The 12,001-nt window shown below is 33.3% G+C and overlaps 1 protein-coding gene and 2 non-coding genes across 3 annotated transcripts; all 3 read left to right on the top strand.

Moving 5' to 3' along the window:
• The first annotated feature begins 405 nt into the window (after positions 1–405).
• Positions 406–2,672, top strand: LOC101894599 (small ribosomal subunit protein eS8). Its single transcript, XM_005185606.4, has 4 exons — positions 406–507; positions 812–918; positions 1,161–1,572; positions 2,496–2,672. Exons 1-4 carry the CDS (start codon positions 504–506, stop codon positions 2,597–2,599), a joined length of 627 nt encoding a protein of 208 aa, XP_005185663.1. The 5' UTR covers positions 406–503; the 3' UTR covers positions 2,600–2,672.
• LOC131806298 (small nucleolar RNA R442) lies at positions 2,348–2,416 on the top strand. The gene has a single exon (XR_009343996.1). It is a non-coding gene; the product is annotated as a small nucleolar RNA R442 (small nucleolar RNA).
• Positions 2,673–11,666: 8,994 nt separating the features above from the next.
• TRNAL-UAG (transfer RNA leucine (anticodon UAG)) lies at positions 11,667–11,746 on the top strand. The gene has a single exon. It is a non-coding gene; the product is annotated as a tRNA-Leu (tRNA).
• The last annotated feature ends 255 nt before the right edge of the window (positions 11,747–12,001 follow it).

Below are 12,001 nucleotides of genomic sequence, written 5' to 3'. Positions count from 1 at the left end.
CTTACGGAATTATTAAAAATGACTTGCAAAAATGTTTCTATTATTTTTCCCATCATGTTTAACATAAACAAATAACACAACAAATAAAATCTATGTCTCAGAGCTTTCTTTATGAAATAATGATAAAGAAAATGATAATGGCAAAAACTGTAATTTTTGACGGTCTTTGTGTTAAATATTCTCTAAATATCAATTAACACAAACAAACTACAGACAGAGGTTGGACGTACGCAAACAAATACAATACCTTTATATTTCACCATAATTTTTATTTAATTTAAAAGTGTTTTCATACTATTTTATTTAAGAACAAATATATTTTAATTTTGCGCTATCTCAACGACACCAAACTGGCTTGCTAGTACCAACTAAACACAGCTCATGGGGGAAATGACAAACAAATACAACACTGTATAATCTATTACAATCAACATGTGACGTTTGTGTGACACGAGCTATCGCGTTTCTTTTTTGCTTCCTTTCCTTCTCTGTTTTTACTCAAGATGGGTGAGTGCGGTTTTTTCGACAAAGTGAATTATATTCAAGAAAATCTTAAAACATCCATTGATAAATTAAATTAAAACCAATAAATTCTGCAACAAATGTGAAGCCAACAATGTGTAAAATGTAATTTGTGGAAACTTGAAAAATTATATTGGAAATTATGAAAACTACAAATGAAAAACCGCAAGTGGTTAGTGCAGTGCAGAGTTCTGAGATTTTCTTGAATGGATATGAAACTTGGAAAAGCTATACAATACTATTGTTACAAAAATGGTTGACTAATTTCTTCCTGCAATCCTTTGACCAGGTATCAGCCGCGATAGTGCTCACAAGCGCCGCGCCACTGGTGGCAAACGCAAATCCCTCCGCAAGAAGCGCAAGTTCGAGTTGGGTCGTCCCGCTGCCAACACCAAGGTATGTTTTGTTGTCTTCTCCCAGATGAGGTGAACCGGCTTAAATTTGGCTTCTGTCTTCTGTGATGATAACGCGTGTCAACTGCAACCAAAGTTCAGTTCCTTGGAACTGTACTTAGCCATTGATGAATAGCGTTATTATGTTCGGACTACTGATTATGTTGATGGAAGCTTTGTTTGTGCCAATGATCTTTGTTTAGGAAGCTAAACAAAGCTAATGTTTTTTTGTTTTTTCTTTTTTAGTTGGGCGGATGCCGCATCCATCCCGTACGCACCCGCGGTGGCAACACCAAGCTCCGTGCCCTCCGTCTTGAAAACGGTAACTTTGCCTGGGCCTCCGAGGGTATTGCCCGCAAGACCCGTATCGCTGATGTTGTCTACAATGCCTCCAACAACGAATTGGTCCGTACCAAGACTTTGGTAAAGAACACCATTGTTGTCATTGACGCTACCCCCTTCCGTCAATGGTATGAATCCCACTACGTTTTGCCTTTGGGCCGTAAACGTAACCCCAAGCAACAACAAAAGGAAGATGACAACGATGTGCTCACCAAGAAGCGCAGCGAAAAGACCATGAAGAAGTACTTGGAACGTCAAAAGTACGCCAAGGTTGAACAAGCTTTGGAAGATCAATTCGTTTCTGGTCGTCTCTTAGGTGAGTTGTGTTTTGTATTGTGTGTGTATATATGTTTGTTGAGAGTTTTGGGATCAAATTAAAATGTATTTTTATAAAATTAATTTAGAAAAGCGCCGTTATGGATCAAACCCTACGGTCACATCAAGGAGAGATTATAATAATGAGTCATGAATAGTAACAAGTACTAGGTTATATTCTCCATTTTTTGGATATTTGCGATAAATGGAATGTGTCCATAGTGAAGATTAAGTGTAGGGCGGTCTTGAAAAATGAAACAATTATTGTTTAAGGCCAGTGATCAAAGCATGTGTCCACATTTTGCATAGGTTTTTAGAAAATGGCGTTTCGAAATATTGGCAGTGAAAATATATTGTCTATTAGAAAGTGGCATACAATACCAAGAATTCATATGACCATAAACATAAAATAGATTAAATGAAATTGCCGGTTTCCACAGGGTATAAACAAGGTTTTTTATGAGAGTACTGGTATCAGATCCTCGATATACCTGAAATCCAATGCAAGCATTTTTTCCACTTCCAGCCTAGATATAGGCAATGTTTAAATTAAGCTTGCCTAAGTAGATAACTTTTCCTCCAACGACCATTTATTAGAAATGCAATCCGTTCTATGGACTGGGTTACTTTAATTCAATATTCAATTACTTCAACTTATTCAAAACCCAGTTCTATAATTTGATCCCTAAAACATTTGTTTAACAGAAATTGTAACCACATTCGCAAATTTCCAAAATGATGTTAACATCTCAAAGCGATCCCATCACCTATATTGTTACAAGCCTGTTTTAGGTTTTGTAACAAGCCGATGGGGCGTGATATTGCTTGTCATAGTTACTCTGATTGGTTAAAACATTTCTCTGTATTTAGTTATATTTAATCAAATTCCTTACTAATCAATACTTTGTTCTTTCTTCTTTACAGCCTGTGTCTCATCTCGTCCCGGCCAATGCGGTCGTGCCGATGGTTACATTTTGGAAGGCAAAGAATTGGAATTCTATCTTAAGAAAATCAAGTCCAAGAAATAAACCGTTTATATGTTTTATTATTAAAACAATATTTTTTAAATACAATTTTTAATTGTACACTCCTTCTATTTTTTAACAAACAAACGTATTGTATTAGAGAGCGCGCTATTATGCCGAGAGGAGTTGGCCGTGTTAAAAAAACGAGCACAAGACAAAGGAATAAAAACTCACATGGGTTACGTTTTTAAGTAACAACAAAAGATAAAAATAATTTCGATATTTTTTTTATTAAATCTAAGTTTTGTTTAAGGACAGAGAACTTTTGGTGGAACTGACGAGGGATTAATTTAACTTAAAGAAAACGTGGGAGTTGTAGCATCAACGTTTTGTATCTGTCAACATTTCCAAATTCCATAGATGTCCATGAATGTTAAGCATATTATAATTTAAAACATAGAATTTAGGCTCTTATTGAACTAACAGTGATTTAAAATTCCAACATTAATCCATTATCAGCTTCAATTTGGGTAAACACAATGCTTTTGAAAAGTCAACTACTTGACATGGACAAATTTTCCTGATCCACAATGCCGCAATATAATTTTATTATCGAGGAGGTAAATTAAAAATATTAAATCTGCGCATAGGGTTTCTATTGAATCAATATTTATATAATTGTAAAGCAATTTATAAACGAAAGTTTTGAATGGAATTTAGACTAGGCCGAGATATTTTCAGACATTTTAGGGCTAAATGACATGACTGGATTTGATGAAAATACAGGAAACAGTATGAGGCTGTTTTAGGCATAGTTTTTATTATAGTTATTTCAGGAAAATAATCTCACCGTCATCTGAAGTAGCATCTTGGATTAAGGGCAATTTACAACGCAATCTTCTCGCCAAAGGTACGTAAAATCATTCGCTTTTTGTTTTAGTTATGTTTGTGATTGAACAACTCAAAGTGATGTTAAAATCTCAAAGCGATCCTATCAACTTTTTCTTGTTATAAACCTGTTTTAGGTTTTATAGCAAAACGATAGGGTGTGATATTGCTTGTCATAGTTACTCTGATTGATTCAAACAATGCATATATGTATTTTAAATTGGTTGTTCAGTTACAGAATTTTATGCCTATTTTTATGAATCGAACTGAAGCTTGGTATTAACGATATTTGTATTCTCTTACAGAAAAACAATGTTGCTGGATACACAGAGGCGTCCTGGGAATGAATGAAATAATATTTTGGCGACATGTTAATATATATTTAAATTAAATATCCGCAATAAAAATAAAACTGCAATTAAAAACAGATATTTTAAACTGGCGAAACAAGTAGCAAGTACATTCAGCATTATCATAGCATACTTTTAGGTTCTCCAAAATTTTTATACCGACCACTCATTGTATGGAGGGTGCATTAAGTTTGTCATTCCGTTTGTAACTAATAATAGAAATAATCATTTAATTTATATAATCGGATCAGCTAAAAATCTAAGATCTGGAGTAATCACTCTGACTTTTAATAAGATCGACTTAGATGGCTAAAATTTTGGTCTTACGCGCGTATTGCCTAAAATTAATTGCTTTGATGATTTTAGATAAATTTTACAATGGAAAAAAATCCATGAAAAAAGTAGGAAAGGTTTTCGCGTCTTTCTCAAAATTGAAACAAATAACTTCTAAATATATAAAAAATAGCGATATAAAGACATATGGCTTATAGCAAAACGTATTAAGAACATTTTTTATTGAGGTTATCTTTCTAAAACAAAAAATCACGACTTTAGCCCTAAACTGTATTTTTTTATTTATGAAGTCCTGAAGTTTATCTTAAATTTGGAGTTTATGATAAATAACTTTGTGGAATATTGTTATTTGAAAAGGTCTAAGGAGATCCCTCTAGTGATTCGCCTGTGTGTTAAATGTTTTGATCAAAATAATCTTCGTTTTGTTATCACTTTATGGCCGAAGACAATAAATACCCGATATGTAAAAAAATTTAATCCTAAATTTTCTCTATTTACGGTTCTTTGGGATGTAAACTGTAGCTCTACGTTCATAATTCATTAGAGATTTCCTGCAATTATAGGAAAACATTATTTTTGTTGCACAGTGTGATTAATCATATACATTAGAGCCAGAGATCCTCAGAGGATAACTATGAGCATTTCCAATGGACATTTTAGCGACGGAATAGTTTCAAATTTGGTATTTGAAGTTCGTAATGGATACTACAGCCTAAGGCAAAAAATTGTGTGTGCAGGTCCACGTCTTCGTATGGCCCCCATATAACTGTACCACCCGATATTCGGTATTTTGATTTTATCTACATTATGACCGATTTTTTTTATGTTTCGCATTTGAATATTGTAATGGCTTATGACAAATGTTACCTACACAGGTTCATTTCGTCATATAGACCCTAATATAATAGCTACATTCGGTATTTTTAAGATTTAACGGAAATTTTAATCGATTTTATTATTTTTGAGAATTGCCAAATTCGTACCAAAGTTCGGCCCGGCCGAACTTAAAGCTTTTTCACTTGTTGCTAACACAAGAACTGTTGTGAAGATGAAACATATCTGCGAACCCTTTCTGGTACCTCACCCACAAAGGGCTAATACCTTTATCCGTCATAACTTGCGAAAGAAGCCAGTGATTCCTTGCATCTTGGAATATCTAAAAATTTCTCCAACCAGAAACCTGAGATGAATATGGAATTTATTATTTCGCATAAAATTGGATATAAATTACCGCATGTCCAGTAGTGGTATTCTCCAACCCATTTTTTTTTGAGTTACCGACAAGAAACGGCAACTTTAAAACCCAACATTTTGACACAAAAAAGAAGTTAATGTTAACAACATTGATATCGGCAGGTCTTGGCGACTACTTTGATTTCATCGCTAACTTTCCGACAAATTTCGTTAATTGCCGAAATTATGAGCATCGACTTTTGTCGGTAACTCAAAAAATGAATTAGATAATTCCACAACAGGTCTTCGTATAGCACCATATAACGGTACATCCTTATATTCGGCATTTTTTTTTATTTTAACAGTATTTATCAACAGATATTTTTTTTTTTGAAAATTTTGCTAATTGCCTCCAAATGGTGGAGGGTATTTAAAGTTCGGTTGTTGAAATACGTCAATACAGATTTGCATATTACGCGTTGCATTTGCTACGGAGGAATTGTTTACATTTTGTAGTTTAGATGTACGTTTTGCAGGAAAGTAACCGAAGTCTTAATTACTAATTAAGTAACTTTGCTGTCAAAGTTTTCAAAGCAGTAAATTATCAAGAGGAACGGTATTATAGTTGTTAGATTCGTTTTTCAAAAATCAATTATGGCTGCTAAGCTTCGTAATAAAATACAGAGTAATTGAACCGTACCCGATTCCAAATTTGAACTTCCATTTAACCTCTGCCTCCATATCAGTTTCACATCAATTCCAATAACATTAAATATCGATGCAATAAACATTTAACTCTTCCAACTGTTGTTTCAAATATATTGGGTTTCTTTATATTTGTTTTTTATTCTCTATCATCGATAATCGTATTTCAAAAGGAATTCCCTTTGTGGAATTTTATGATTATGAAACAACTAGCAACGAAGACAACAACAACAACGAAGACACTTTTGTATAAAATTGCATAGAATTCAAAGTGCATTCTAGAGAATAATACCAGCTGACAGAATCTTTGAAAAGCCGGCACTGATGTTGGTTATCATATTGTTGTTATAGTGTTATACTTTACTAAGTCTACTATTTCTATAAAATTTTAACCTACAACGTTTCCACTCCCACCCATCTGATAAATAAGTATTTCAACCTGCCTGGCTGGCTGACTGTCTGTCATCCATTGAAAAGTACTTTTAACTGTATATATATTGTCATAAATGTAACAACTCTTTGTGATAAAGGAAGCAGCATGCATTGTTGGAATATTGAGAGGGCAAACTAGATGATTGGTTACACAGAATGTTGTCAGAGATGGCAGGGATGGGTTTAGTGACATACATTACGGAACTAAATACGGAATAAAAACGTAATTAAGTCGAATTAAGAATTAAAAGCTTCTTCTATTGACTTAATTGGTGGTCATAGATTCACTATGAGCTTAAACAATTTTTACATTTTTTCTGGGCATCTTGGAAAATTTGAATAATAAATAAAATGAAATCTTTTTAATAAAAAGTTGATCATTGATCATTTTCAATTAAGTTGATCATTAACTGTCGATTCTTTAAAATCGCAAAGTTGACCACACGTAGTCGATTTTGAGTTTATAGATTTTTTAAACTGTGCAACAAAATTATTGCAGTTCAATAATTGCATTCTGAAAGTAGACCTAAAAATAGAAGACCTGTGTATCCGTGTTTTGAAAGTTTACATTGCAAAGTTACCTTCATCCACACATTTATAGACTCCACCATAGTATGGAGGGTATATTAAGTTTGTCATTCCGTTTGTAACACCTCGAAATATACTTTTTAGACCCCACAAATTTCTTGATGATAAAGATGGCCGTCCGTCCGTAACTCTAGCTTCCGAGCGAATTGAATAGGTTGATAAAATTTTACTCAAATGTGTGTTTGGTCTGCAGGACGTTTGGTATTGAAAAAAACGTTTAGATATAGCCCCCATATAACTGTACCTCCTTATATTCGGTATTTTGATGTTTTTGGAATAGTTTCAAATTCGTTCGTAATGGGCACTACAGCCTATGACAGAAAATTTGCTATGCAGGTCCACGTCCTCGTATAGCCTCCATATTACGGTACCACCTTATACTCGGTATTTTGCACATTTTAGCGATATTATTCATCGGAATTGTTTCATATTTTGTGTTTGAATTTCCTAATAGATACTGCAGTCTATGACAGAATATTGTCTAATCAGGTCTTCGAATAGCCCCTTAATTATCGGTACCTCCCTATATTCGATATTTTGATGATTTTAGGTACAATATCCACCGGAATTGTTAAAGTTTCTTATTTGCACTTCGTAATGGGTACTACAGCCTGTGACAGAAAATTACAGGCCCACGCCTTCCTATAGACCCCAAATTATCGGAAACTCCCTGTATACAGTACTTTAAGATATTAACAGAATTTATAACGAATTCAATCTTTTATTAAGATTTTTTTTTTGGAAATTTCCAAATTTTTTCTTTTTTTTTTTAATTTTCGGATCAAGATTCCTTGGAGTACTAACATTTTAGGTACATGACGTCTTCGGCTGTATTGCAGATAAAAACGAAAGGATTACTTTGGTCGAACATTTTATCCCTCAAGCGAGTCAAAAAAGCGCCCTTTTCGGTCTTTTCTTTTTTTGAAAATATTGTTAAAAAACTCCCTTTAAACAAGATCGTAGCATGTCAAAATATTCCACATAATTATTTCTCATCGAATTCTACTATGTGTCTCAGAATACAATAAAAGTCTAAACCTTACATAAACGGCAGGACTTCAATATATGAATGAAAAACACATTTTAGGTTGTCGTATAATTTCGAGTTTATGTAAAAAATTCCTACAAAACATGGTTTTAGAAGAATGATTTTAAAGACAATATAATATAAATATTCCTCATCAAATTTCAGTAAAAGTCACCAAAGAAAGTAAATCTCTATTTCCATCAAATAGCAAGAAAATATTAGCATCAACGCTACAAAAAAGGAATTTTCAGACTTTAAAAGTTTTATACATTTTTCAAGTATTTCCTTTTTCGAAAAGAATAATAGGAAAATGTGTACCTTTTACGCAGAAAACTCTTCAAAATAGTTAATTTTGAAGTTTACCGAGGAGGATATTAGTAAAACCATTACACAATGGATCCACATTCTATAACTAACTACTTACCAAAACAGTGATCTCAATATAAAATTTCCGAATTTCAGCTCTATCCCGTTATCCAACACCAAATTAGTACACATATCCAAAACAATCTTCATTTCTCCCTCTCTCCTAGACACCAACAGTGATCCAACCATATTACCATTTAGTATTTTTCGAAAAATTATTGTACGCATTTCCAAAACCACCACCAATTTCTATACATTCATTCAATATCAAGTTTAGTAACATTTACATTGTAGCACTTATTTGCAAAACCGTACCCTATCTCAATTCTAAGCACCAACAGTTATGGCAACATCAAATTTCGCGGTCTCAGCTCTGTCCCATCACCCAATACAAAATTTAGTACCATTTAATAATTTTCATATAGATATAGTTCCAAGCTCACCGCCAAATCTGATACCAACAGATACCTCAATGTCAAATTCGAAGATTGATTTAATTTAGTAATATTTATTACTTTGCGTGCACTTGGGGTACATATTTCCAAAACCACTTCTTTATTACAAAACAACAAACTAACATTTCAAATTTAGATACCAACAGAGACCTCTATATCAAATTTGTGGATTCCAGTCCCATTCCTTCGCACAATACCAAATTTAGTACCGTTTAGTGCTCTTCGTATTTGCGAAACCACCTCTATATCTTAACCACAGACGTCAGCAGAGAAATTTATATCAAATTTCGGATTCCAGCCCTATTCCTTCACACAATACCAAATTTCGTACCATTTGGTACTTTTCGTACAAATATAGGACACAGTTCCACAACCTTAAACCACAAACACTAATAGTTACATCTATATCAGATTTCAGCACTGTCCAAATTTAGTACTATTTAAAACTTTTTATACAGTAAAAGTACGCTTTTTTAAGACATTCTCCATATTTCAGCCTCAGATACCAAAAGACCTCTCAATAACAAATTTCGGGATTCGAATTCAATCGCTTTACCCAAGACCTTATTTAGTACCACTAAGTACTTTTCGAAAAATTATAGTATGCATTTGCAAAACTATCTCCATGTCTCAACTCCAGATACCAACCTGAATATGATACCTGAATATGAAATTTGAGGATTCCAGCCCTATCCCTTCACCCAATCAAAATTTAGTACCAGTCATTACTTTTCGAACAATCATTGTACAAATTTCCAAAACCACCTCCATATCTTAACCCTAGACACCAAGTACTATTTATCACCTTTTATACAGTTAAACGAAACGCATTTCAGAAACCACATGCCTATGTCCAGGCTACACGTGAACAGCGACCCTAATTTCAAGCACTATTATTTCACCTAATGCCAAATTGTGACAAACAGAGTACTATTTAGTACTATTCGTGTACTTGTAGTACACATGTCAAAAACCACCTCTTTATCACAAACCTACCATCAACAGGGACCCCAATACCATCATTTCAAATTGCCAGCTTCTTCCATTCACCCAAAACGAAATTGTACAAGTTTAGTACCATTTAGTAATTTTTGGACACTTGTGGTACACACTTTAAAATCCACATACGTATATCAAACATACTTTCCAAACTCGATTCTAATATCAAATGTCACCTCCATATGTCCGGGCTACACATGAACAGCGTGCCTAATATCATATTTCACATTTCAAATCCTATCAGTTCAGCCAATACCCAATTGTACCAAATATAGAACTATTTAGTACTTTTCTGGCACTTGTAGTACATATTTCCAAAACCTCCTCTTTATAACAAACCTGCCGGCAACAGAAACCCAATACCATAATTTAAACATTCTAGCTTCTTCCGTTTACCCAAAATTAAATTGTACAAGTTTAGTACCATTTAGTACTTTTTGGACACTTGTAGTACATATTACTAAACTACCATCTTCATATATATAACTTATTTTCCAATCTTGATTCTCAAATCAAATTTCAAATTTTTACCTCTATCCGGTTACATAATATCAAATGGTACCATTTTAGAAGTTTTGTACTATTTTAGAACTTTTCGTAAACTTAAAGTTTGAATTTCCAAAAAATCCTTTGCATTTCTATTTGCCAAAATATCCATTGGTACATCTACGCTGCACTCTCAAATCAGTGACTCTCAAACCTTGATTCTTATACCAAATGACGAGTTTTTAGCACCACCCGGTCACATACTACAAAATGGTACCATTTTAGAAGTTTTGTCCCATTTTAGAACTTTTCGTAACATAAAAGTTCGAATTTCAATAACCCCCGATCAAATTATCCTGCACTCCGTTAGTGACTCTCATTCCAAATTTCAGAAATCTAGGTCAATCCATTTGCTCAATACAAAGTATTACATTTTTAGTACATTTTAGTGCTTTTCGTATACTTTTTGTACGAATTTCGAAAAACCCAGTCTTATCACACACCTAGTCGTTGTCATGTAGACGCCATATTTCAGATTGGTTTATTGATGACCATGTCCAGAGATAATGATACTTGTATAACACCAGGTCATGGCTTGGTGTATAAAAGTAATTTACTTACCTCTTCTAATGGTATTTTTTTATGGAAAAAATCTCAATATTTTTTCCTCTGATTCCTTTACCAACAGTTGCAAAGAACTGGTGTATATTGTACAAGAAAATAAGTTGAGATAAATAATTCTCTAAAGAATATTTCCATGTTTTTTCTTCCGTTTTCCAAGAATGACAACAGGTATAAGTTTATGGGTTTCCACAAAGTAGTAGCACTCTACGGAGGCTACCAAGTGATATGTCGAACAAAAAAAGAAGAAAGGTATTTAAAATATGTTCAAGTTGTGTTAATAGTTTAAAGAATTTATTTTCTATCTTCTTAAATGTTTTGTCCATGACAAAGACAAATATGTTTTTTTTTCACAAGTTGTGACTTTTACTTAAAATTTCTTCAATCGATTCCATGGAGAGTGGCATGGCGGAATGGGACAGAATCTTTTTGTAAAAGCAAACACATTTCAATCGTAGTAATGTATAAAATATACAAATAGTTGAGTTGAGTTTTAGCATAGAGGTTATGCACACACATACTTACGAAGATTTCCAGTAAACTCAAAGAAAAAATACAGCGCCAATATGGATAATGAAATCTTTTGAAAACTTAAATTACTCTGAACTTTGTCATAACTAAAAAGCATTCAATTATGATTGCACTACCTAAAAAATAAACGTTAAATGTGTGCTTTGAATTACAAGTGTGTCTGGCAATGTCTGGTTAAATTTATCATTTGCTTTAAAAACAGACCACACATAACCGGCAGCGTGGCCGAGCGGTCTAAGGCGCTGGTTTTAGGCACCAGTCCGAAAGGGCGTGGGTTCGAATCCCACCGCTGTCACATGTTTTTTTCATTCTTTTTTATATAATGTTTCTAAAACTAGATATAATAAATTTACGACATTAATTATTTGACATTAAAAAAAAAACAGAAATTAATTTTGGACCGGCAGAACATTATGATGTCGCACACATTGGTATGCGAAATTGGGGATAAAATTGAAAACATTTATGAAGATTGTAAAGATAAAATGAACGACGTACATAAGGGCGGAAGTTCAATTTTTAGTGTAAATATGTTTCCTAGTTAATCAGT

This window comes from Musca domestica, unplaced genomic scaffold (assembly GCF_030504385.1).
Source record: "Musca domestica strain aabys unplaced genomic scaffold, Musca_domestica.polishedcontigs.V.1.1 7, whole genome shotgun sequence".
Classification (NCBI taxonomy): Eukaryota; Metazoa; Arthropoda; class Insecta; order Diptera; family Muscidae; genus Musca; species Musca domestica.
The sequence above is the reverse complement of the archived record's forward strand: the minus strand, read 5'-3'. Positions and strand labels throughout refer to the sequence as shown.

What these genes read in the sequence shown, in the direction of transcription:
- LOC101894599 (XM_005185606.4), top strand. An exon ending in GTCCCGCTGCCAACACCAAG is followed by an intron (nt 919 to 1,160) that starts GTATGTTTTGTT and finishes TTTCTTTTTTAG; the next exon opens with TTGGGCGGATGCCGCATCCA. An exon ending in CGTTTCTGGTCGTCTCTTAG is followed by an intron (nt 1,573 to 2,495) that starts GTGAGTTGTGTT and finishes TCTTCTTTACAG; the next exon opens with CCTGTGTCTCATCTCGTCCC.